At 43.3% G+C, this 26,070-nt stretch overlaps 1 protein-coding gene across 1 annotated transcript in view; it reads left to right on the top strand.

Moving 5' to 3' along the window:
- xirp2a (xin actin binding repeat containing 2a) overlaps positions 1–26,070 on the top strand; it is a 54,774-nt gene that overhangs the window by 4,731 nt on the left and 23,973 nt on the right. The window contains exons 5-8 of the mRNA XM_086200225.1: positions 3,172–3,247; positions 3,341–3,495; positions 4,448–4,871; positions 20,804–20,915. Of these exons, the coding sequence (XP_086056351.1) occupies positions 3,452–3,495; positions 4,448–4,871; positions 20,804–20,915 (580 nt within the window). The 5' untranslated portion in view covers positions 3,172–3,247; positions 3,341–3,451. The remainder of the gene's footprint in view (positions 1–3,171; positions 3,248–3,340; positions 3,496–4,447; positions 4,872–20,803; positions 20,916–26,070) is intronic.

Below are 26,070 nucleotides of genomic sequence, written 5' to 3'. Positions count from 1 at the left end.
TGAAATTTTAAGCCATGTTCGATGAGAAAAAAATGATGAGCTATAACACAAGAACACAAGTTCTTCCAGCTCACTGAAGTTCTGCTTGTTAGGTGGTAAAATATACTTTCCTAGAATATATATACCGGTAGGCAAGGCAAGGCAATTTTATTTGTAGAGCCCGTTTGCACCACCAGTTTGTCTCAAAGGGCTTCACATGGCATCATAACAACATCCTCTGTCCTTAGACTCTCACATCGACTGAGGAGAAACTCCATAGAAAACCCTTTTAACAGGGAAAAATCTGAGAAACCTCAGGGTGAGCAACAGAGGAGGATCCCTCACCCAGGACGGACAGACGTGCAGTAGATGTTGTTACAGACAAGAAAAGAGTTTACAATGCAGAATGTGAGAAACACGGAAATGTTAATAACTGCTGAAGAAGGAAGCTTCTGGAAGGGGAGGCAGGGAGAGCAAGCCAGCTTGATGGGGGACTGGATGGCAGACTGGTTCATGGAAGGGGAGCGCGGGCCGGTGTAACAGTAGGGAATAAAAGGGGGGGGTACGATGCAGGTGGCGGTTGGAGCTCTGGTGGATCTGTGGAAACACAGAGAGACTGCGAGACACCAAGGCCAAACTACAAAGTGCAACAAGTAGTGGTAATGACAGTTCCAAAAATGTGCAGGGAGGAGAGGAGGAGAGAGGGGGAGAGGAGAGGAGAGGAGGGAAGGGCTCCATGTAACCTGATGTGTCCCCCAGCAGTCTAAGCCTATAGCAGCATAGCTATCAATGGTTCAGAGCTACCTGAACCAGTCCTGACTGAAGGCTCTTTCATAAAGGAAAGTCTTAAGCCTGGACTTAAACGTAGTTAGAGTGTCCTCCTCTCTGACCCATGGAGAGAGCTGGTTCCACAGTAGAGGAGCCCGGTAACTAAAGGCTCTACCTCCCAGGCTGTTCTTAGAGATACTGGGAGTCACTAACAGACCTGCATTCTGGGAGCGGAGTGCTCTGGTAGGACAGTAGGGACTAATGAGCTCTTTCAAATAGGATGGAGCTTTATCATTGAGAGCCTTATAAGTCAGCAGAAGGATTTTGAAGTGGATTCTAGATCCTACAGGAAGCCAGTGGAGAGAAGCTAAAGTGGGAGAGATGTGTTCTCTCTTCTTAACTCCCGTCAAAACCCTCGCTGCAGCGTTCTGGACCAGCTGGAGACTCTTTAGGGAGTATTTAGGACATCCTGACAAGAGAGAGTTGCAGTAGTCCAGCCTAGAAGTGATAAATGCATGCACCAGTTTCTCAGCATCACTCTGGGAAAGGATATTCCTAATCTTAGCGATACTGCACAGGTGGAAGAAGGCGGTCCTGGTCACATGCTTTATGTGGGAGCTGAAGGAAAGGTCCTGGTCAAAAATGACTCCAAGGTTCCTTGCAGTTGTACTCGAGGTCAAGGTGATGCCATCTAGAGTAGCGATCTGATTAGAGCGTGTGTCCCTGAGGTGTTTAGGTCCAAACACGATGACCTCAGTTTTATCTGAATTTAGCATTAAGAAGTTAGAAGACATCCAGGATTTAATGTCTTTTAGGCAGTCTTGCAGATGAGTAAGCTGGCTTGTGTCGTCTGGCTCCATCGACAAGTAGAGTTGCGTGTCGTCTGCATAACAGTGGAAGTTGATCAAGTGCTTCCGTATTATGTCACTTAATGGGAGCATGTAAAGAGTGAAGAGAATCGGTCCTAGAACTGAACCCTGTGGTCCACCATATGTAACTCTGCTGTACTCTGAATAGTCATTATTAACATGAACAAACTGAAACCTATCTGATAAGTAGGACTTAAACCATTTTAGGGCAGTTCCTTTAATCCCAATGTCATGGTCTAGTCTCTGTAGCAGGATGCTGTGGTCGATGGTGTCAAATGCAGCACTGAGGTCCAAAAGGACAAGTACAGAGACGAGACCTCTGTCCGAAGCTATAAGGAGATCATTAGAGACTCTGACCAGTGCTGTTTCAGTGCTATGGTGTCCCTGAATCCAGACTGGAAGGCTTCAGAGAGCTTGATGCTGTGCAGATGTTCATGGAGCTGCTCCAGGACAACCTTCTCAAGGATCTTGGAGATGTAGGGGAGGTTGGATATCGGTCTATAGTTGGCTAACACATCTGGGTCAAGAGAAGGTTTTTTAAGTAAAGGGTTAATGACAGCCACCTTAAAGGCCTGTGGCACATAACCTGTGACTAAGGAAAGAGTAATTTGATTTGATATGGACGTGTTATACAAATATGTTTGGTAAGATCTTGAGTTTTTGAAGTGCTCACTGAGGGATTTCATCACAGTATTTTTTAGTAGTTTACTGTAAACTTTGACATGAGTACGTAATACTTTAGATGTTATAAAACAATATTGTTTTTGCATCTTCTAATCTTATCAGCGGGTTCATATTTCAGCTTGTCCTCTGAGGAACGTCGTCTGGAGTCCTTGGCCAGGAATTCAGCTTGAGAGCAAACACAATTTTTGCCGTGTCTTTTCTGTAGCAGAAACAGACTGTGTTCCTGCCCCGGTGAAAGCCTCTCTTAAGATCCACTGGGGCTGAAATATTGTCTTGTTGTATTAAAAGAAAGCTGCTCTGGAGCTGGAGTGTTGGAGTGGGGGCTTTATGGGTGCTCTCACTGGATTCCACTCAACCCTGCACTTAAAACTCCACCTGCACATATGTATCTACTTTTACGAGGCAACAAATCAAAACGCATAAGATCTTGATTTACTTCATGAATTAAGAATATGTCATCTTGTTTGCCCTGGAAATTAACTCACAGACGATTGGATCTGAAAATGGTAGATATAAACAGTATCTTTCTTTCATGTAAGTAACTGCTGTAAACTGAGTTGCCTTGATCGACACAGGATCCAGCTGGAAGTGGCCCTCTTTGAATAATGTATCTGCCTCTGGTATTAATGGAGTGATACTATGTCCTCCAAAGTACTATCAGATGCATATATCATGGCTGTCCGTTCATTAAGCTTGGATTATCTCGACAGCTTCTCGGATCCGTCGTTTTGATGTTTCTATTGTGGTTCTGCTGTCTCCTTTTCTACGCCATCCTTTTACTGAGCTGTCAATCATTCCTGCCTTCCTCTGACAACCTCCTCCTTGTTGTTTGACCCTGGTGCTCATTTCTGTCTGTCTTTCTTCCTTTCAGGGGGAAAATTGTGACTCTAGCTGACGATGTCCCACTTTCTCAAGGGAACACACTGGGAATGTGACACAATTTAGTGGTAATCAAACTTTAAAATGGCAGGATGAGGGAACAGCAGCTGAAATGTGAGTCACACAGGAAGTTGGGGTGCTAATTTCCCCTCTCTTGCCAGTTGCAGGAAAACACTCCTCAGGAAGCGGCGGGGGAAAATGAACAATACGTCGGCCCTCATAGCTGCAGGAGAGGCCTGCAGGGTTCACGGTTGTTATTGCCCTTCCTCGAAATGTTTAGGAAAAATGAGCCTTTGTACCCACCCCGAGCTGATGGGTGAGGATGGGTGAGGTTTAATATCTTTTTCCATGATGCTGGCCTGTTTTCCCTTCTCTCCAAATGATCTAAAGCAAATCCTACTGGAGTATTCCCAGGTTGACCTTCATGTTTGTTGACATTGGTCCAATCTAACAGCTATTTTCTTTCATTTTCCCTTTTTGTTCTCACATTTTTCCCTCAAAAAATGTAAACATTTGCCAAAAAGTAGGGGTACACTTTCCAGGACGGCGACCTGATACAGAACTAAACATAAATGATATTGTTCATACAATAAATGTCATTTTTACCTGACATATAGACGTTTTTGTAACCAAGACCTGAACAGCAACTTTCCTGTCAAGGTTTACTACTTGAATTTATTCAAGGTCCTGTGTGCAGGATTTAAGATGAAGAGGACATTGAACTGTGTTTATTCTGTTATTATGGGAAATGTGAGGACGCTTGTCTGAGTTTTTTGCTTTTTAAAAAATTTACAGACAAATCGGTCAGCTAAATGCGTGTTCCATGTACAAGCAAATATGGGCCTGTGGACTCTCACATGTGCAAATCATCATGTTGAATTCATGCAGTTTGAAGGGAATGTACAATGTAAAGTATCTGTTTTGAGGGTTTCCAGGAAAAACTCCCTTGAAGGTTAACCTTGCAGAATCTGTACAGTTTCTCTCTCTGCTTTTCTGTTTCCTCTGGCGGCTTCTCTCTTTTTCCTTTTTCTTTGTCGTCACTGTTTTGGCCGTGTTGCATATCTCAATTTGCTTTTCAGAGCCCACATGAGTTTACATAGGCTTCTGTGTGTGTGTGTGTGTGTGTGTGTGTGTGTGTGTGTGTGTGTGTGTGTGTGTGTGTGAGAGAGAGAGTGAGAGAGAGAGAGAGAGCAAGGGAGTAATTACAGGGCAGACGAGAAAGGAAAAAACTTCTGTGAACTTTCCTTTTCTCCTCCTCTTTCCTGCAGCCTCTCCGTGTGCCTGCATAACTCCCAGAGCTTGTCAGACAAAGAACCCCAGCAACTTCTGCGCCTTCATCTTTATTCTTCACCCTCTCAAAAGTCCCTCTTTTTTTCCCTCACTTTCCTCACCCCTCCCAAGTCACCTCACACAATACACTTCCCCTCTAAGCACCAGCCTGTAGGGAAAAGGAGGGGGAGATACGGTTTCTCGACAACAATGGAAATTCAATCAGGAAATGGTGAGGAGGTGGCGAGCGCCGTGTCGCCGACCTCCGGCTTCATCTCCCATCGCAACTGCGGGCCGCAGGTAGACGCATCAGAGGATCCAGTACTCAGAGAAGACCTGCAGGCTGCTAAGAGGATTGAGAGGTTTGACATCCCACTTGATAACCTGAAGAGGATGTTTGAGAAGCCTGCTGTGGCAAATGTAGTGAGTACTGAAACCTTCTTTTCTTTTGTGAACTGTGCTTTTTCTGTTCAATGAAATTCCACTTTTTTGCATCTGATTTGAGTGTCAGGTTCCTTTCAGTTTGACCTAAATATGTTAGGTGATTGGGTTGGATGCAGCTTGCATTTTTTTTCTGAATTGCTCGATTCCAAAGAAATGCGAAAAGACAGTCGTGAAGGTTTGACTTGGAGGTCATGCACCAAAAAAAAACAGATCTGGTTTCAGAGAGCTGAAATCATACACTGCCGTTTGAACTGCTGGTATGTGAGCTGTCGTTTGTCAGGAAGACATTGGTTGACCAAAGTGGTGACACATTTCTGGATTTAATAGGGAAAACATTTGCAGCGATTTCGCAAAGGTTGGACAAAAACAGGATGTTGCTTATCTCAACATTTGTAGTGTGTTTAGATAAGATTCAGCTGCTGACAATTTTGGCTCTTCCCATCGTTTTTCTTGATTAGGGTTGAAAAACACTTCATCTTCTGGCTGACGGGGATAGTTGTCCCTCTCTCACGCTCTGTTTTTCCATCTCCGCTGGCTTCTCTGAGAGGAAAGTCTGTCAGAAGTGAGGTGAGTCATTTAGAGACGAACCTCCCGTTTTCCAAACGTCTAATGACGAGAGCGAGAGGCCTGGATGACCTACTTCTTGATCCAATCTGGTTGGAACATCAACTTCTTTAAAATGTCCTGAGATGATGAGCTCAATGAATGTTGATGGGTTGAACTTCACCATCATAGGCTCCAAACTCTTAAAAGAAAGCCCAACAAAGTCTAGTGCATTATGGGGAATGTGTGTATGCCGGTGCCGGCCAGTGACACAGATACGCTGGTGGGTGATATTCGACACCCCGCCATTTGAGACCTATTTTGGGGAGCTTTATGGTTAAGGAGGATTTTAAAAATAACACTGTAATTGGTATGCCGGCTGTGGCTGGAAGCTGCGCAAAAACTTTTCTGGGGCAGACATGTACAAAAAAGCCATGGCCCTATTAGAAAATCACATCTGGCTCCTGAGATGAAAATATTTTACAGATTAGTGTGGTTAATGATCCACATCCCTAAAGCCAAGCGTCAGAGATAGCATCGCTTAGCTCCTTAGTGCATCTGTAGAGGCTGCTATCTGGTGTGAGAGTCTGGGGTATAAGAGGCTAATATATCCGTCATGTGTGTGTTTGGGCTACTGTGGTTGGAGCCATAGCCAGTGATAAGAGCTGGGTGTACATTCCAGAACGTGTCATCATGGATGCAGTTCATATATAGACGCAAAACACTTGTTTTCGCTCCTATTTTTCAGGAGTTGGAGTGAAAGATCTTTTTACATGCACGCGTATAACAAGGAAGCTGTCAAATGAGCATCGGCAATCTTTTTTTCCCAATATTTCACCTGTGATAAGAACTCTGTTCAATATTTTATGTTACGAGCGGATGACGCATACGATGTGAAAGATGTTCACAGCGACAGCCCCACAGAGAATCACCTGCAGTTCCCAGCACTCATACCATTTTCATCTCCCTGCTGTTGTTTCCAGCCACAGCAGGCTGCTGCTTTCAGGGGAGAAAGGGGTCAGAAAAGCTCAACCCCAAACCGCAGACACAGAAAATTAGCAGCTAGCTGGTAAACACAGCAGAGCATTACACAGCCTGAGTGCTGGCATCGACCAAATAAGCTAAAAGGACTGTGATATCGAACTCGCATTCATCCAGTTAAATGTTGCTCTGTGTCGGTGGGTTTTTGCGAACAAAAATAGATGATTTTGAAGCCAAGCTCCAAAACCAGGTCCACATTTTCTGTGCTGCAACTTTATGGTGCTTAGATCCCTCTCTCTTGGTAAAAGCTCATTTCATTTAAACCCGCAGCTGGAGATTTGGTTCCAGCCTGACCTCCTTCCTCTGTGGCCTTTGGGGCTTTTTATTCACTTCCCAATTTACAAGGAACATCTCGATGAAAACTAATGCAGAATGATGAAGATAATACCTCCCTTTATGAGGATTATTATCTATTAGCAAGAGATGTAGATTTGTACTTCTGGGGGTTTTAACTCGTTGTGCTGTAAAACTGGGCTGTCATGAAAGATGATGGTATATTTTGTCAAACCTAATTCGTACAGATGAGATGCGCCAATAAATTAAAGTTATAATCCTGAAAGTAGTGAGGATTAATTGCTACATGGATGTATTCTACTGCATTAATTTGATTCATGACTGCGTATCAGACGTGCTGTTTACTCCTTCGCTGAAGATGGAAAAGAAGGAAAACTCCAGTGGCCACTAGAGGGCTTTGCCGCTCACATTTAAACATGTTGTTCATTAGCTGAAAAGATTTACAGTCGTTTTCTGGGAGAGAAACAGACCAGTCGTGTTAGATCTATTGACTCTGTTGGTCTCTTTGCTTTTTCTGTTTGGACTGCAGTTAACCTGATCTGGGAGAGTCTGCTCATTCCAGCAGTCATTTTTAATCTATTTATTCATTTGTTTATTTGAGTGGGAACAATTCACGTTAATGAACAACGGCAACAGATGTAAACATGCTTGACTGGTGCATTACTGCGAGTTGTCATTTGTAGTTCTGCAGTGTTGTTACATTCTACATCCCCATTTTGAGAACTTTTATGGGATACTCTCCTTTTCTGTTGATTTTACAGTCATTACCATCAAATTCAAGTTTGGCATCGGATGTTGTGTTTCTACTTTTAAATGGACCGAAGAGATAGAAAGTGCTTGGTCACATGACATTGCAGCACATGCTCTATCTTGGCTGTTTGTCACAAGTGCTTATAGTTTGTGTTGATCTTTTCTTGAGATGAAGGCCTGTGTTAGATGTTGATGGAGCGTATGGGCAGAGTTCCCAGAGAGAGCAGGGAACTAAAGCTCTGCAGCCAACTGGTTATAAAACATGACCTTGTCTCCAACCCATCTGACTTGGAGACAAGCTGAGCTTAATATTTGATGACGCGCCATAGTTTTTCTGTCTGTGCCCCATTTCATTTATGTAGACGTTGCGATGTCATTGGCCAGACAGCCATAACAATGACTAATTCATTCCCAGGTGGTCACTCAGCTGTGGTCAAAATCCTCTTCGGGGGAGGACAGTCTGTTTCCAGCAACCACAGATGTGAAGTGATGCAACGCTTTATCTTCGGAGCAAAGAGCGTGTTTTCCTGCTTGTGTAGCAGGCCGATCCTCGAGGGACACAGGCTTGTGTTTACAACATCTATCTGACCTTCTGGTCATGACTGCACACTAGGAATCACACACGCATACACACGCACGCACGCACGCACGCACACACACACACACACAGACACACATTCATAAGATAGATGAGGTGATACTGAGGCACAGTTTCATCTCCTATCATCTCAGTGTCCCAAAATTCTCCGAAGCACAGATACACACTATCTTTAATAATGCACTTGTATGCAAATATGCAGAAAAAAATATGTTACCATCAGGAGCACTGGTACTAAAGAATGGAGGAGTCATCATTTTGTAGCAGAGCATTAAAATGTTGGAGCATAAATTAGTGCTTACATAACTTTAATATTTCTCAGAATCATGGCCTGGTCTGGCACTCATTCATGTTGTAATGGCTGCTGATGGCCAGTGGGTGGCAGTGTAGCATTTGTGAGCTTCAAGTGGCATTTAAACTGTCACAGTGAGACAATTACTAATCACCTGGTGGTAATTGGAGTGAATTTTAATGCCTGGAGGTGTCTTGAAATGTCTTTTATGTGTTACTGCAGCTGTCAGATTATCTGAATTTGCATAATTGGTAAAATATCTGATTCTGATGTGCTTGGTAAATTTAACACAACATTAAATAATTTAAAAGGATTTCATACTTCCTGGTAAATCTAGTCACACTTGGTTAATAGGATAACATAAGTAAATAAAAGGAGGGAACTCACTGGGCTCGTGGTGGCGTCAGGAGTCTGATACCATGAGGATGAGGCGTCCACATAAATTCGGACGGTAGCAGCCGAGGTATGGAATGTTCTCAGCTATTTTCATGACTTCACTGTCTCTAGCTGGCTCTCGTGTTTATGTGTCAGGCCAAATAGCCTGGTGCTGGTCGTGTTCCTGTATTTTCAGTGGACCTTTTATTGTGTGCTGTTGTCACATAGCCTCTTTTGAAATGCAAATGATCTTCTTAAAAGACACTAAATGGAGGTTCGTATCAAGAGCTGTTTTCTTCAGTTTTTTAAGGAAAGAGGATGAAATTTGTCATTTCACCACACTCAAGAATCTAATTTTAATGTGTCAAACGACATGTTGAAAGATTAGAGGGATTACTGGCGAACTGTGGGACCCCCCCCCCAAAGGAAATCAATCAATATGCACAACCTTCCCTAAACGCACTTAATTAAATGTGAAATAAACTAAAAGCCACAATGTGTCTGAGAGAAATTGATCCAGAGTTGATGAGGACACCGGCGTCTTCATCAAGTCCCCTGAGCTCATAAAATTTCCATTAACTTTTACCAGGCATCTCTTTCGTCTCAGTTTCACAGATTCAAATCTTTTAATGGAGCTGGCAGCGGGGCCGTGTGTGTGTGTGTGTGTGTGTGTGTGTGTGTGTGTGTGTGTGTGTGTGTGTGTGTGAGATGCATTGCTACTCCTCTGTGCGATGACGTGTTGCTCACCACTTTGGCTCTGAGAATAGTTGCACTGTGACACGGGGAGCCAAACACAGCTTCAGTCCAGTCCACTCATTCTGATAACTCAGCCTGCTTTTCCATCCTGCTGTCGGTTTTGTTTATAGATTTGGTGAAGCAGGTCCAAAAGCTGGGCGTCTGCTCTCTGTTGCACCCATGCCTTGTTAATGCAGCCCTTAAATCTCGTGCTACTGTGTTAGCATGTGCATATTTACTCCAACGTGTGATTATCATTCCCATAGCTGGCTAATGAATGCATATCTGCAGGCTTTTTTCCATACAGTTCTGTGGCTCTATTACAGTAGTACACCCACATTCCCTCAAGAACATATGTGTTCAACACTTTGCTAAAGACCTCAAGGCTTAGCATTTTAATCATTTATAGTAGATATGGCACTCGCTCATGGTGAAGGCAACACAAATGTCATCTCTCATTTCTCTCTCCCTCTTCTTTATTGTTGCCACTTCATATGAGTTCTTCAAAGCAAATATTTGGCTCTTTATCAAACTAAAGCTCAACCATTCAACTCAATGAAAAGAGAAACAGAAAAGATGATGAAATGCAGACGGAACAATGGGTTTTACAGTATGACAAGGCTACGAATCAACAGTAAGCAGCTCCGCAAGGCTGTTCTTAGAATTTAGCTCAAGGCAATATCGTGCACCTTGTGACAGCATGATGAGCATCAGTCTCTCTCAACACTCCGTATGCCACTTGAGGATGTCACTATCAGCTCCTCATCCTCACTGGAATCTATATTTCTCTCTGCTGTGTAATTACAATCCTCTTGGCAGTATGATTCAGTATTTGTCATTGACAGTGTACTGGAATTTATTTTTTTCCCGTGGACTGTACAATTACTGTCAAATGCAATGCACAAGTCGAGCCATGATAACAAGTTAGCAAAAAATAGACGCACAATACGGTCAAAACATCGACGTCTGAGCTTCCTGCTGTTGTACAGAAATGAAGCTAAACTATCTTGCACACATTTGCATTGATCCAAACATATCCTCACCTCAGTTGATCCAACTAGAATTGGGGACGGGAACCCCTCCCCCCTTAGACCATTCAGATGACCATGGTTTCACTCTGACTGGAAGTAGTAGTCCAGTAGAGAAGTGGAAAATGGAAAAAGACACAAAAAAAAGGTTGGTTTTTCCACACAGCTAGCATTCGTGTTAGCTACCTGCTGCACTGACAGCATGTTGATGTCAGACGCATCCAAAAACTAAGCTCAGCTTCATTTTGGTGGTTAGAAGCATGTAATCAGAGCACAAACGCCAGCGCACCGTGTGAAGAGGCAGTCATTAGAGACTTAATTATTCATGAGTGTGTTTCAGGCATGACATCACTCAGCCCAATCGAGTTCATTTGTTAGTTAAGGGCGATGGTACTTGGTGTGCTTACACTAGCCCCCCTGAAATAGAGTCCCTCGATCTCAAGAACACAAACACAGACTTGCACACTGACTCTCGATGTGATGCTAGCAAATACAATGAACTAATGTATTTGTTTTCAATCTGGAATATTTTATTGGTATCAAAGTGCATTGCAGTCGCCATCGAAATTGAAATAAAGCTTAATGACAATCCATAAAACCTGGGGTAAATTACAAGCGCAAACAATTGCCTTCTGCTGGTACTGGAGAAAAAGTCAGAGGTTTATCATCGTCATCAGGATTCATTTGTCGGAAAACCATGACCAAAAGCTCCAGGAGGAGTGTTTTTATTCCTGAGGCCAGTGAGTGACTGGCCAGGTCACACTTGGTTAAATATCAGGGCCAGTGTGTGAAGGTGACGTCAAGTTCATCCATCTGCATGTGCTTGTGTTACACAGTCGCTCAACTATAGACTGAAATGCCCAGAATATCAACAAGGCACACAGGATGTCAGCATGCTTGGGTGTATATTTGGAGAGGCTGAAAACAGAGCCACATCCCAGGGCACTTTAGAGTCGTCACGTAAAAATAGTAGTGCCTGGTGATGTGGGCATTGCTCACTGAACATTAAGATAGGAAGGAGACTGATGAAAGAGACTGAAATATGATTTACATTCTGTGAGCATAGGGCTAAATTGCTTGCAAGCAAAGACTGAGAGAGTGGAAGGGAGGGGCAGGCAGAGGGTTAGAGAAGATGAAGATGGATAGATGGTGATAGAGATTCAGAGAGAATCAGCAGCGGAGCATAAGAGAAAATCAAGAGGAAGAGAGTGTTCATATTTTAGCAGGTGAAGCAGGTCAGTCTGATTAACAAATTATATTCATGTTTCAATAATGATAAGCTTCATCAAGCACCACTTCAGAGCAGCACAATCTCTGACACTGACCTGTTTTTTTTTTCTCCGCGCTCCTCAATTTTCTCTTTTCCCGCAACTTTTCTCCCCCCCCTGGAGACAAGCAGATGTCTGTCAGTTTTCAGAGTTAAGAGCACTGATAATCAGGGCAGAACGGCCCAGAATACAGAATGAGGAGCTCTGGCGCAGGCCACAAGATGCAAGATAAATATGTATACTCGCCAAGACATGGAATATATAACATGTCAGTAAAGGAAGTATCTGCATGATCATTAACACGCTGTCACATACAATGAAAATGGACTTTTCAGTAAAGTAGGAGAAACATTCATCAGTGAAACATTTGAATACGAAGCATTCACGTTCCATCTTTTTAGAGTTGGCCCGTCGCTAACTTCGCTGGATGGTAAATTGTTCCAGGAATCCTTGTGTTCGACAATATTATTTTCTAGAGGTTTCATAATAGATTGATTGAAATCTTTAATAACAAACTCGGTGGTCCAGATAGAGACTTGATGATTATGATCATTTTCTTGTCTATATCATGAAAATATCATCATGCAAGCACACCCTTTGAAAGATTGATTGACTTTTAATAACCCAGAGCCAGACGTTAGGCTAAAAATATCCTACATAAATGAAACCATGGGAAAATGTAAATGATGTTGTTATGTGAACAAACATGCAGTAAAGTTATTTAGTTGCTGGCTATCTATTGCATAAAAGTTGATGGTTTATTGATAGTTTGTTTTAACAGGCAGAGGAGATGTGATGTCATTGTTTTATCAAAGCAGTTTAATGTTGTTTTTCTGGAAGAATGTACAAAACCCCATCCTAGGACCACAAATGTTTTTCTCTCTTTTTTTTTTTGGATTTTCTGTCTGATGATGATGCTCAAATTACTGGGGTTTTAAAGTGTTAATAAGATATAGAGCGTAAACTGCTGCACTGTGAGGAAGAGCAGGATTTGACAGGACAGAACCACAAATACCACTGAGGGGAAACTATGACTGAATGTTGCATCATGTATAAAGAGAACCCACCTTTTTTTTTTTTTTTTTTAAACCAACACAGAATTGGATGAAAACACATCACCCAAGTTTTGACGTGTCAGAAAGCTGCCAGAAGGAAAATGAAGCATAAATTATGACAGCAATCTACAGTAAATGCCTTGGCTCATGTATGAAGGCAGCTTTTACAATTGTAGTAGGAAAATATTCCATCTGTGGGAGCTGATACCATGAATTTGAATCATACCTGGCTGTAAGCTGTGTTCAGGCTTTGCTATATGTTTTATCTGGGTTTTTTTTTCTTTTTTTGGACGTTCATCTCCTCTTCCTGTTTTTCTAAATTAGTTTTGTTTCGCTGTGGTTTGCCTCCCAGCTTTCCCCTGTGGCTCTGCTTGGTACTTTGGCCTTTAGTTAATCCACTGTGTCCCAGTTGGCCTTGGTAGAAAAAAAAGGAAACCCTACATACACACACACACGCACACACACTCCCTGTTACAGCATTTTCCACCTCTGTCTGTCTCTCTCTCTCTCTCTCTCTCATGCTTGTTGTATTTGTATTTTCTGACCTTTCTTTAGCCTCATCCAATGCTAATATCTGCCCATTCGCGTGTACACTTCCATCATCTAATTTTTCACTCAGTCTGAATTTTTTGCCAGTAGTTGATGTCTTCTTCTCGTCTCCTCTCCACATCTCTCTTCGTCCATGTTTGTCCATGAATGTTTGAAATATTTGCGTGGGCAGCTCTCGCAGTGCCTCATAATGAGGACAGTCGATAGAGGATTGCAAGGCTCCAACACAAAAACATTGTTTTCATATTTCTGCTGGATTGCAAACGGGAATGCTTATGGCACCAAGCACAAACAAAACCACTCACAAAAAGAAGGCAGCTGCCAAAAAGTAGCGAGTGCAAGGGGAGGATAACATAAAAGCCATGATGACCTTCAAAAGAATAATGCTCACAGTTGCATAACAGCAACAAAGAGGGTGGTGATACAAGAAGGCAACCGATAAGCTTTGAGATTCAAATGTAGGCGTTTATAAGACTTGTCTGTTCTGAAATGGAAGTCAGGAAATAAGAAATGGAAACCGAGCAGCTGTAAGCAATTGAGTTTCAGTCAATAACCTTAAGTGGCACACAGGTCAGTAGTAAACTCCTGAAGGAATTTCTGTTTCCAAAAACTCAGAAATAATTCAAATTTCCGAGACCTTTTTTAACCAGTGGAAGCTAGTAAAGGCTTGAAAGTTGATGCAAGCATTTATTCGCACTTGTGTTTGTGACTGGTGAGAAATATGATCCGAATCATGGCAGCAGAATGCATATTGAATTAATCTGCGATGAACTTTTACCAGATGCTGTTGGGTTGGTGAAGAATCCTCCCTCGGCTTCATCACATCCCCCAGAAACGGATCAAGATCATGAGATCAGCATGAAGTGTGAGAGCACATTGGAATGACAGATCACGACGTAACAGGAGGACAGTGGAGCAGGAGCGGTCCCCTCAAATCTCCATCGGTGGACACACTATTGCTCCTGCATGAGACTGAGTCTGATCATTCCCTACTTACAAGCAGTCTGACTGGACTGAAGCAGCAGGGAACAGATGGGCAGCTTCACCCTCTGAAGCATTTTTAGGACAGTATTGCACTGCCGGACCTGGTTGATTGCATCATCACAAGTAGATAAAGGCCATTAGACAAGGAACACAGACTGACCATTCAGAGTGGAGGTCTTGTGGAGAAAGTGCAAAGAAAGCCAAGGTGTTAGTGAGGAGAGTTTCCCCCAGCATCAAAAGGCTCTTGGAAACTAGAGGAAACTCTTGACAGGGAGAGTTCTCACAGACCCAACCCCACAATGCAATCACATGTCAGGGCTCTGACAGCTGTGTGATCTGTGGCTCACGGAACAACAGCTTCAAGCAGCTTAACAGTATCGGCTGCTGCTGGGAAGAGAAGATTCGGGGCTGCTGGTTTGACAGGAGTGGCCTCGAGAAAGACCTTGATAAGATGGATCAATACGAGCGGTTTGTCTGGACCAGGAAGATACAGTCAGAGGTTTACATGCACAGGTGCAGCTTTGCCAGTATGGAAGCTGAACAGGAAACAGTCGATTTACTGGCTGAAGAATGTTCACCTCTGGAGCAGTAGGTGGCGGTACGTCTCCTTTAGCTGGTCACAATCCTTCAATCCTGTCTCCTTTCATTTTGGCTCAGTCTTTGAGTGACGCGTTCGTCCAAGTGTGTTTCGACAGTCACGCAACCTCAGAGTTTTGATTAAACTTTTCTGACTGGGCCGCATCAGCATTAATGTACACAGCGTAGCTCTCCTATTGCACCACAACCGCCAGTACTGCGTCAGCCATTGTGGTTGAAACTGGTACTTTCTCTTCTTCACTGGCTCAGCCTTTGTCAGACGCCGAGTGTCTGTCCTTTCATCATCAGTGGCGGCTGAGTTGGAACCTCTCTCATCCCCTCTCCCTCCTGCCGCTCTCCCCCTCTCTCCTCATTTAGCCGAAAAACTGTGCAATCAACTGCTTTATTTTTGGGTCAGATATTCTTTGAGCTAAAATTGATAGTCATTAATAGATTTGATGGGTTTGGGAGGTTTCTGACAGTTTTGTCTTGTGTAAACGCGACCATAAATTTTTTTTAAATTTTATTTTAACTTGCAAAAGCTAAGAAAAAATGCAGTTGAAGTGATTTATTTTCAAACTAAGAAATGTAGTTTATGTGCTTTTGAGTGTTTCTTTGACTTGGAATTTTTATAGCCCTGACATGTTGGCTCCCCAGCTCTGCGTAGATTAAAACATGTTTTATCGATGGGCTTTGTAGTGTGTGTGAAGGTGTACTGACTATCAGCTATGTAAGCGAAATATTAGCAGCCATACTTCTGGTTTTATCACCATGAAAACTGCAGTGGGAGTGGAAGCAGAGTGCCACACACACACACACACACGCACGCACGCGCGCCAGTAATAAAACACTGTCATTCTTAAGGTATTGATACTAATAAAAGGTGCTATAGTGCCATTTTAGTACCAGTATGCTGGTTCCCTGGCACCTCCAGAGACTGTGTCAGGGTGCCCTTCACTAAGAGAACACTGGCTGCCCAAGATGAGCAGCACTTCTCTTCTGTCAAGGAAATAACAACTTGAAAATCACTCAGACCTCTGAATCACTTCTTTGAGTTGTTGGAGAAGGTCAGGCGTCATTAGAGAAACAAGACCAAAGCAACTGGTCGGCGTGGTCAGTCCTGAGATTTGTTTATGGCTGCAGAGACTTGTGGGTCATGTTTGAGAGCAGCCACTTGTATGTTATGCCAGCAAAGCCATAAGGCAGCTTTCACAGCCAGAAGCACTCAGTCAGAGAGCTGTTAGAGTGTGCATGCAGCTGAATAGCATGTATAAATACAGTGTGTGTGTGTGTGTGTGTGTGTGTGTGTGTGCGCACACACTTTTGGATTCACTTCTATGTGTGTGTGTGAGTGTTGTGTGTGCGTGCACCGTTTGCTGACAAAGGAATCCTGTAATTTAAAATGAAGTACTCAAACAGTGAGTCATGTGTTAGTGACTTCTCTTTTTTGGCCGGCCCTTCCAGTCTGTCACCACCCACTAGAACTACAGCGCTACTCCACAGACACTGACATGAATGGCTCATAGGCAGTCAATGGCCGGCATTAAATGAATTAAATGAATCATTACATTTGTGAAATGCCAAGAGGACATGGGCTTTGCTAATTGGGTAAAAGTCTGAGTGGAAGATCCAACCGGAAAAGAAAAAGCAAAGACAGTGGATGCAGAGAGTCTTCCTGCGCTGGCAGAAATGGATCTCCCAGTTCTAGTGGCCATACAGCTTCACCTGCCATTCAACCTGGCCGCGAAAACACTAAAGCACCATGGAGTTGGCTTAACCCACTGAGGGAAAGGGCAAGACAAATGCGTCAAGTTGGAGTGGAAAATGAATAGACTCAAATACAAAAAAGAAAATTTCCAAGCGGTTCATCCAATTTGAGTTAGGCAATCACTCTCCTCCAAAATGTTACATCCTATACTGAACCGGTCGACCTTATTGATTTGAGCTGCCTCCATATCTTCAGCAGCACCGCAAAAGCTCTTGAAGTGCCTGCCAAGTGTTTTGAACCTGGAGCATTCGGGTGCTGGAGAGATTCACAGTACTTCTTAGTTTTGTAAACTTTCATTCAGACTCCAAATTTGCCTGAAATGTATTCGTCAAAGTTTACTTTGATGTAACCACAACCTTGGTGAATTAAATGGTTGTCACACAGATGATCTGAGCTGAGCACAAATCCCGACGCTGCACCGCTAACACTCACTAATTAACATGAGGTATGTGTGGAAATTACATTTTGCGGTTTTATTTGAGCAGAACTATTTCCAAAACTAAGTTGATAAGCGTTCATGAAATAAACGAGGGAGATCTTTTGTCCAGTCTAAAGCACTGACCGCTGTGTTTTCCCTCGGTGAAACATCCTGAACATGGAACAAGTTTCAATACAATATCACTCCATCTTCAAGACCTCTCTCTTTCAAATGATTTATCTCAGCCAATTACCACATTCTCTCACTGGGGTTTAGAAAAATACAATTTAGGATTCTGTTCTCCACTAATTGACTTATTAAGACTTGACATTTTTCCAACAGTATGACAGCAGACAGGAGAGTAAGTGGACAGATAAAGGATACTGAGGGCTCGTCTTCAGAGACACTCCATGCATGGCAGCGTGTCATTAACGTCCTCCTAATAGGAGCAAGGTTTGTTAGGAGATAAGGAAAATGTCAACAGCTGTCATAAGACAAAGCCTGGAGGTACCAGCATGTTTGTCCACAGAACAGCACCAGTATCTCCCTCTATAAGGCCTCGGTGTGAAGGGACTATTAGGGGTGTCACGATGTCACCCCTCCAGGCCCGGCATGCGCGTGTGATTAGTCCTGCTACTACAGGTCTGACCTGCCTCTTTGTATGTCACACATGAAACGGTCCCAGATGGTCAGCATTGATTTCATTAGCTGAGATTCTTTTAGACAAGTCCAGTGATTTTTTTTTTTTTTTTTTTTTTTTCCGCTTGGATTACCTCTGGTGACAGGCTGGCAATATCTCGACAGATTTCACCAAGCGCTGTCCCTTATTAACTCTGTCAGTCTGCTGGAGAAGCACAGAAACACCCCACCGTTGCTATCCCCCATTCCCACTTCCTGCTGCCTCTGTGTCGGTCTGCGCCAAAAGGGAACATATGGCAGGGACTCAAAGCTAGACAGCACTTGGTTTCATGAGATATTGTGCTGTGGTTCTGTTGCTGTTCACCCAGCTATTGTGTGTCCATAAATACTGCCCTCCTCACTCATGATACAAAATAAATTAAATCATTGTCAGCCTTTCTGTTTGAAGTCAGTTCAAACTTAATAGCTTTGACATTTGATGGAACAAACCATTACTCCAATAATCAGGATAGTTAATTTACCCAGTGTAAGAAATACCTCTGAGTTAGGCTAAAATGCAAGTAAGCCAAACTGATTTAATACCTCATATTTTAGTGGCCCTCAAACAGGACCCTGCTATTTCCCGGTTAGTTCTCGCCATGAATAGGGCAAATTTTTTTCTTCTTCTCTGTTCTGAAACACTAGCCTACGCAGGAAGTTGTGCTGTGCTTCCACTGGCAGCTACTGTTTCAGAGCGGAAAAGAGGAATTGATTTCAGGCACATAACATTCGTCAGACGGAGCCAGGAAAATGTCAGAAATGTCAATATTTAATATGGTCAAACCCCACCGATCAAACATGTCCAGTATCGAGCCTGCAGGCAGGAGACTGTCTAAGAAGAAGATGAAAACAAGTTCCATGACTTCATTCTCTGGGGGGGTGGGGGTTTAACCTGAGCCAGGTAATAAAAAAACATGTTAACCATATCAGATCACGCAGGGGTGCTAGGGCGTACAGCTGGTAAACAGCTAGTATTTATTGGTTTAACAAAGTCGTGTCAGATCAGTACCCGGTGTCGAAGGTTAAAAATTACAAAATTGCAAACTTAAGTAGCACGCGTCCCAACTCAGACCAGGGGGCAGGCCCACATTTCACCAGTTTTAGAATCATACATCTTAAATTGAAATTATACCATTTTCTATTTTAGTTCCTAGCTTTTATTGTTTTTTTTTTAGTTTTTACCTATTTTTATTCTTTTAGCTTCAGGATCTCCAGTGTTTCCCCCGGGGGGTCCTTTGCACCAGGAGCGGTGGCTCTCTGCTCCTGGTGCAAAGGACTCCTCTGATGGCGCTTTCTTGCATTTTTTGGCTGGTTCATCTGTACTCGGCCTCTCGTACTCAGTCAAATGTCCACTATTTTAGTGTGTGTATGTGTGCGTGTTTGTGTATGAGTGAAACAGTGCGTGTGTGTGGGTGAACGGTGGGGTGATTTGTGAGTTTGAGGGAATGCTTTTATTTTTTGTCTATGTAAAGCATTTTGAGTTACATATACGTATGAAAAGCGCTTTATAAATCAAGTTTGATTGATTGATTGATTGATTGAAAAATTCCATTTGAAGATCTCTTAAGAGCATCTGCTCCTTAGCCTTTTGATAGCACACACTGCTTATGACTGATGTGTTGACGGTCATGTCTCATCCGCTGTAGCGAGACTTGAGAAGTATCAGTTCATGGACGCAGGTCGTCTTTCATCACACTCATAATGTCTGACATTAGTTGATTCTTTAATGAACTCAAACACACACACACACACACACACACAAAATCTCGGCACTCAGGCCTGTGAAACATCCTCATATCTGGTTGTAGACTACATTCCTCTGAGCGGATTCCGTCCCCGAGCACCGGGGAGCTGCGGTTAGCAGCCGGTTTGGACCAAGCGTCTGTGCTCCTCGCAGCTCACTGACTTGAGCTTCATTCGATTTGAGTGCTGCTTCAGCAAGAGGCAGAATGACAGTGACAGAAAGGGAGAGATTATCTTTACATCCCTGGTTTTCCGTGACGTGTGTGTGTGTGTGTGTGTGTGTGTGTGAGAGTGTGTAATACTGTGGGGACGTATGCAAATGAACATGCATGTCTTATAGGGATTTGCTAAACAGGATTTTTCAGGACATTATGATGTCCTTTGGTGCATTTCTGAAATTGTGGTTGACACTTTGAACAGAGAGGAGAACTAGCGAGACAGGCACACTTTTGTGTGTTTGTGTGTGTCGCATGGTTTTGCCGTGTGTGCCTAGTTATTGCGTGTTTGTTGTCACTCTGAGTTGGTGCCCGACAAGAAGCTGGAGGAAGAATGCTATAGGGAATACATTTGATTTGCAAATGGAAAAAAAGAAAAGGAAAAAAAACTGCACATTTGCAAAGAGAAACACAAAAACAGGTGTTGGTTCCTGCCAGCCAGGAGAAATTTCTACTGACTCGTCGTGTTGCACAGGCTGGTGTCTAGGTTTTGACAAAATACTTGCTGGAGAAAAACAAGCTTGTATGCACCAAGGACAAGCCATTTACCATTGTTGTAGCTTTTTATCAATAGAAGTGTGAAAACACCTTTAGTTACAGCCTGAGTGGCTCTATTAAAATTCAACCAAGTGCTGTTTGCACTGACTTTCCAGTCAATAGCTTCTGTTCACATTGTGTTCAAGGTCGGCACTATTTACACTCAGATGTGTGTGTGCGTGAGTGAGTGAGTACATGAGTTGTGTGTGTCGACGACAGTTACAAAGTTTCTCAGGAATCCAAAGCTTAACTGTCACCAGGCGCTCCACTGTATCATTTTTCATACTCAAGGTATGTGTGCTGGCACATTTGTCTTCTTTTTTTCTCCTCTGTCTACGTTGTGGTATGCACGAGTGATTTGGGTGCAGCCAGCTGGTTCTGATGACCTGAAGATTCACCCCTCCATCTCCTTGTTAAAAAAGCACAGGTGTCTCCTCTGATAGCTCTCTCCTCTCTCTGACCAGGAAGTGACAACCACCCACGCGCCTCCACCCAAAAGAGTGACGTCCAGAAGTCTTGCACGGCCTGACCCACCAAAGGATCACGCCATGGCCTCACCTCAGGATGCCACTTTGTGTGAGTCATTTTTTTGTTGTTGTTTTTCACACTTCTACAGGATCATCGATCCATCATGAGATGTGTATGATGGGTCTGGCTCTGTGAGTGCACACTGCCAGTCTTTCTCCTCAGTGTCCTGATTATTATTTCCTTTCTTACTTAATTATCAAGATCAGTCTCGTACAGCCAGGAGGAGTAGTTGTCAGGAGGTGTGTGTGTGTGTGTGTGTGTGTGTGTGCGCGCGTGCAATGCTAGTAGGGGCGGCGTCTTCGCCAAAGCTACAACGGAGGAGAATTGCAAATGTGAGACATTGTAGAGAGTGCAGTGAAAACCCTCAGCATAAATAAGATCAGTGACAGAAGCATCATCAGTTTATTTGATAAGAGAACGAAGTCCAGACCCGTTCTGTAGCAAAAGTGACCTGATGTGATTTCTGATGTGAAGTTGTGTTGTCTGGTTTGTTCTGTTGTTGCTATCAGTCAAATAAATGAATCAAATTAACTTGACTTTCCGGGGACGGGGGGGCTCCGTTTGGAGGGTGGGTAGGGGGAACAGCGTCTGCTCCTTCAAACAAACAGCCCAGGCTGTGGGATGCTTAATGCAGTGTGGAGTTCCATTTGTCCCATGAGATAAACATTTGGTAGAAAGCAGCTTTTGAGAGGTAGATTGTTCATTGGCAGATAAGCCTGCCTCCCTGGCAGCTTTTTAATGGGAAACTTGGAGCTCGCTAGATTTTGCGCCTCCATTACTGCGATAGCGTACTGCAAAAGGTAGCTACCTCCAGTTTGTTTTTCACTGATGCTGATAATGGTGGACACCGATAGAGTTTACAGTACCAGGTGCTGGCCAATGCTTCACCGCTGCACTATCACATAGAAACTGAAGGAAGTTAACCAGGCACTGGCTGTGCTGAGGTCTTCAAGAAATGAGTGGAAGGCTACGTTCAGACCTGGTAGATAACTGGAGTCCGTGATGGCTGGAAATGTAGAAAAGGCCATCGAGAAACTTTACGTTATGAGTGTTTCCAGCCTCTTAGATGACATGGCTTTCCGGGGACATGTGAAGAAACAGAGCCAGGGGCAGTCTGTAGACCTGCAGTAGACACATTTGGTCTTTGCAGATGAAATGATGGATGTGATGGATGAGTACGTGACATCCACAAGAGGCCACTTAAAATGTAGAGGATGTAGATATACTAATGGCAGGTGTGAGCTGGTGTTTTTAGAGCTGTCACTGTGATTGATCACTCTACATATATGTTAATGGCGGGGTTGAGTAGGGTCTCCGTCAATGACATGTCCTCTGAAGCCATGTGTGAACCTGCGTGCGTGCATGCATGCATGCATGCATATGATAGAAAAGTGACGTTTTTTTCTTTCACAGACAAAAATTATCACAAAAAGAGTTTTCTTATCTTTTTCAAAAAAGAGAGACTCCTTGAGATGAACAAGTGGCTCCAGTGCTATACTCTGTTCCTCAGGTCTACGTTTTAGACCATTTTCTGGGAATAAATGCTAAAGCTCCTCAAGACACGAGCCAAGTTCCCTTGTTAACTTGCGGGCCGTTTAAAGTGAAGGGCTTTAGTCCCTAAGCTAGCAGCAACTGGGGCTCACTTAAGGTGGAACAGTCATAAATGAAAGGACCTTTGTGGTTAATAGAGGGCCTGTAATTACCTAAAAGTTGAATATCCGGTCATGACTTTAGTTTTTGTCGACTAGACTTGTTGAGGATAAAAATGACTTTGACTGGTCTTTAGACGACACCTGAAATAGCTGCTAAAATTAACCTGGACTCATTTGGAGTCATAATGAAAAGCCAGAGAGCAGGAGAGTTTCTTGTAACGGTACAAAAAAGATGGTGCTCCGGTGAAGGGCATGAACAAATCTTTTTATTAAACTGGCAGGCTGTAAAGGTAGAACATGAATATGCCTGCCAGTTCAATAAAGGCATTGTCACCTTCCCCTAAAGACAAGAGCTGGTGGGCTTTTTTCTTCATTTGGAGTCAAGTTTGTGTTCGTCTGATATTCAGCCTTTCTTTTAGATGTCATTATCTGTCTCAATCAATGTGATACAACACTTACGTATAATTTTGAAAAAATCAAAAGTGTAAAGGAATCTGGGATTTGTTGTTGATTGATTTGGCCGGTGTACAAATGCTGGTGTGAGCCACACGTGCACACAGCCTTTGATGTCTCGACATTCATGGGCTTTGGCAACACGGATGCTTTTACAGTGAGGTGAATCTGCATAAACAAACTTGGCAGAGGTGGTGATGTTTGAGACTAAACTGATGGTGATGCTGACAGGCCTCACAGTTGGATCACAATGTTAAACACACACATACACACACACACACACACACACACACACACACACACACACACTCAGCTGCATTGTTACACTCCTTACATACTCACATAGGAAGACTGAGAGTCTCTCCAACTCTACCTGAGATCAGTGAGAGCCTCTAAATCTCTCTGCTGCAGTGTCTAAAATTGGATCTTGTTGATGATCCTTCATTCTTCTCGTCGTCCTGACTGAGCGCGAGCTTTTGTCTTTGCTGACAGGTTGTCAGTGACGACGACGCATAGTCTTCGAGGTCAAACGACTGACAGCGGTGGCGCGGGGGGGGGGGGCTACAGGAGCTGTTGCCTGCAAAGCTGCTGAGTTTAAATAAAGCACAGCAGCCGAGTAACTGCACTTTAAACAGATGCAAAGCTCACCTCTAAATCTCCATGCTACTGCTGCTCTTTTTAAATAGGCGTCCATGTTTACTTGTTTCCTCTCGTGTTACACCACGTTCTCCAATCTGTGTCTGCTTTTGTGGCATACTGCGGTGGAATTCAATAGAAGTGCTTTTATTATATTATTTATAATGTCTTATAAAAGATTTATTTTGTGCGTGTGTGTGTATGGATATATATAAAATACACACAGACACAGTGGGCCCTAGAGAAGCGTGCAAATCCTGCCAGTTGACATTGGTTTTGCCAAAAGACTGCTTTTGTTTTAAATAATCTCCTCCCAGATTTGCCTGCCAAATGATGATGATATTATTATCCCTTCAGTGTGTTTTTATTCACGTCATTTTCATGTTTAATTCCATTATGTTTGTGTTTATGGGACAAAAATGAGCCCTGACATGATTGATGTTTTGGAAATTGAAAATATGCATTGATGTATTGGCACACAGTGGTGGTTGAGTAATTATTTCTCGGAAATACTTGATATTCAGGCATTTTCTCAGTCTTACTGAGCTAAAAGGCATGCTTTTCAGCGTGAAATAATGGCGCAATTGGCAGTATATTACCCACGCAAAATGTAGTAAATCATATTGCACAATTCATTGAAAGTCCTCCTCTTCTTCCACCCTCTAATTTCCCACAATGCTTATGCAATGAGGTCAGTCTCAAAAATGCCTTCGACCATGCATTTCAACTGGTGCTCATTTTAATTGTGCTCCTTTGTTAAATTCTGTAGTTTGTAACGTTGTTGTCACCTGCACTCAGGTCGTCATTTCAGTGGGGCGCCGTTGTCCGTCAGCGGGGTTTCACAAAGACTCTGTGGCAGAGTTTCATGTGACATCTTCCCAGATGGTCCAAGGAGAAACCCGTTAGATTTTGAGATTAGTCACAGTGCCACCAGGCAGCAACAAGAAATGCCAGGGAATATATTAAAATTACAGCGCTGTTCCCACGTGATGATGTTCTTTTGTTGAACAAAGTCGCCATCCGTTGCTCGCCCGAGCAGCTTTGAGCGGTCGTCGCTCTGCCGTCTCTCTCAAGCCTTTCCTGTTCTCAGGGACTATCTAAACTTTTCCATTACTGCTTATCACCATTTGAAGTCCTTCATGATGTTATCAGGTTGTACAGAAGAAACTAAAGGTCACCCAAGACAATGTATGAGTCTCCTGTGCGTGTGTGTGTGTGCGCATTTGTGAGTGTGCGTGCGCGCGCCTCAACCAAGCCTGAATAAGTGGGGTTGTTGGTATGAACACAGGCTATGTCGAGCTGACCTCTGGGATGGTTATTTTTGAAAAGCACCGGTTTTGCCTCTAATGGAAAGAACTCAAACGCTGTGTAATCTGCAGCAGAGTGAAACCGTTTGTCTTGCGATGTTTGAAGGAACATTTGTTTCTCAGCGACCTGCTAATGTATCAGTGTCGTAACAACACTACTTTATCATGAGTGTTTGTAGCTCGGGGATGAAATAACTGATGACCTTGTCCCCTCACTTGTACACTAGCAGCTGAAAATGAAATAGTGAATGATTGGGAGCATCTTGTGTTCCCACGGACAGAAATAGCAGCTTAAATAGTCCTCGAGTCAGAAGCATTTGTTGGCACAACTGCATCAAAAGTAGAGCTTGTATACAGGCTCATGTTTTACAACACTGGACTTCAATCTCAAATTAGAAATACTGACCATATGAGGAACCAAATATTCTTAAAAAAATATTTTTACCTTTTAAAAAAACAAGCGTTGATTGACTGGACCTCAGTGTGGGGGCCAATCCCTGGTCCCTTCATTAGGTATTCTACTGCAGTATATTTATTTTCCACTTTAGGAACAGGAAATCCATGTGCAATTTCAGTGGGATTATCAGCAGAGTGCAGCTTCTCCGCGAGTCTGATAACCACACTTTTCTCTGGTCAGTGTGCTGCCGACAGCAGCTCACGGGGGTGGGCTCCTAGAGCACACCTTGTGTTTCATATGCGAGGTCAGTAAACAGCCATGATCACAGCTAATAATAGAGAAACCATAAATGCAGGCTGTGGGCTTTTGTGAGATAGATCCTTGTATTGTCAAGCAGGATATGGGTTCAGAGTGAATGAAAAGCTCTGAGGTCACAACTTTACGAGAGGATCTTTGCCACGGCTCCAGGCGATGTTTGTACAGAAAGAATGAGGAAGAGAACAGAGAAAAGAAGGAACAAGAGGAGAAAGAGCGGACAACAATATGATTATGTATCATGCATTGATCGCCTGCTGGAGCGTTCTGGATCTTTCAAGGTTTCTCGCTCAATCCTCTGGGGCTCGTGGCATAGCAGGCAATTCATGGAATTTATGACTTTGCATTGGTTAGAGTGCCTTAATGTCCATCTGAGGAGGTGTCTTTAAAATGACATCTTGATGGCTGACATACGCTGTGCAGGATGGGTTTTTAGAGGAAGC

Source organism: Aulostomus chinensis, chromosome 1, assembly GCF_037954235.1.
Source record: "Aulostomus chinensis isolate RoL2024-O1b breed Wild chromosome 1, RoL_Achi_v1.0, whole genome shotgun sequence".
NCBI lineage: Eukaryota > Metazoa > Chordata > Actinopteri > Syngnathiformes > Aulostomidae > Aulostomus > Aulostomus chinensis.
This window is presented reverse-complemented; position numbering and strand designations above follow the sequence as displayed.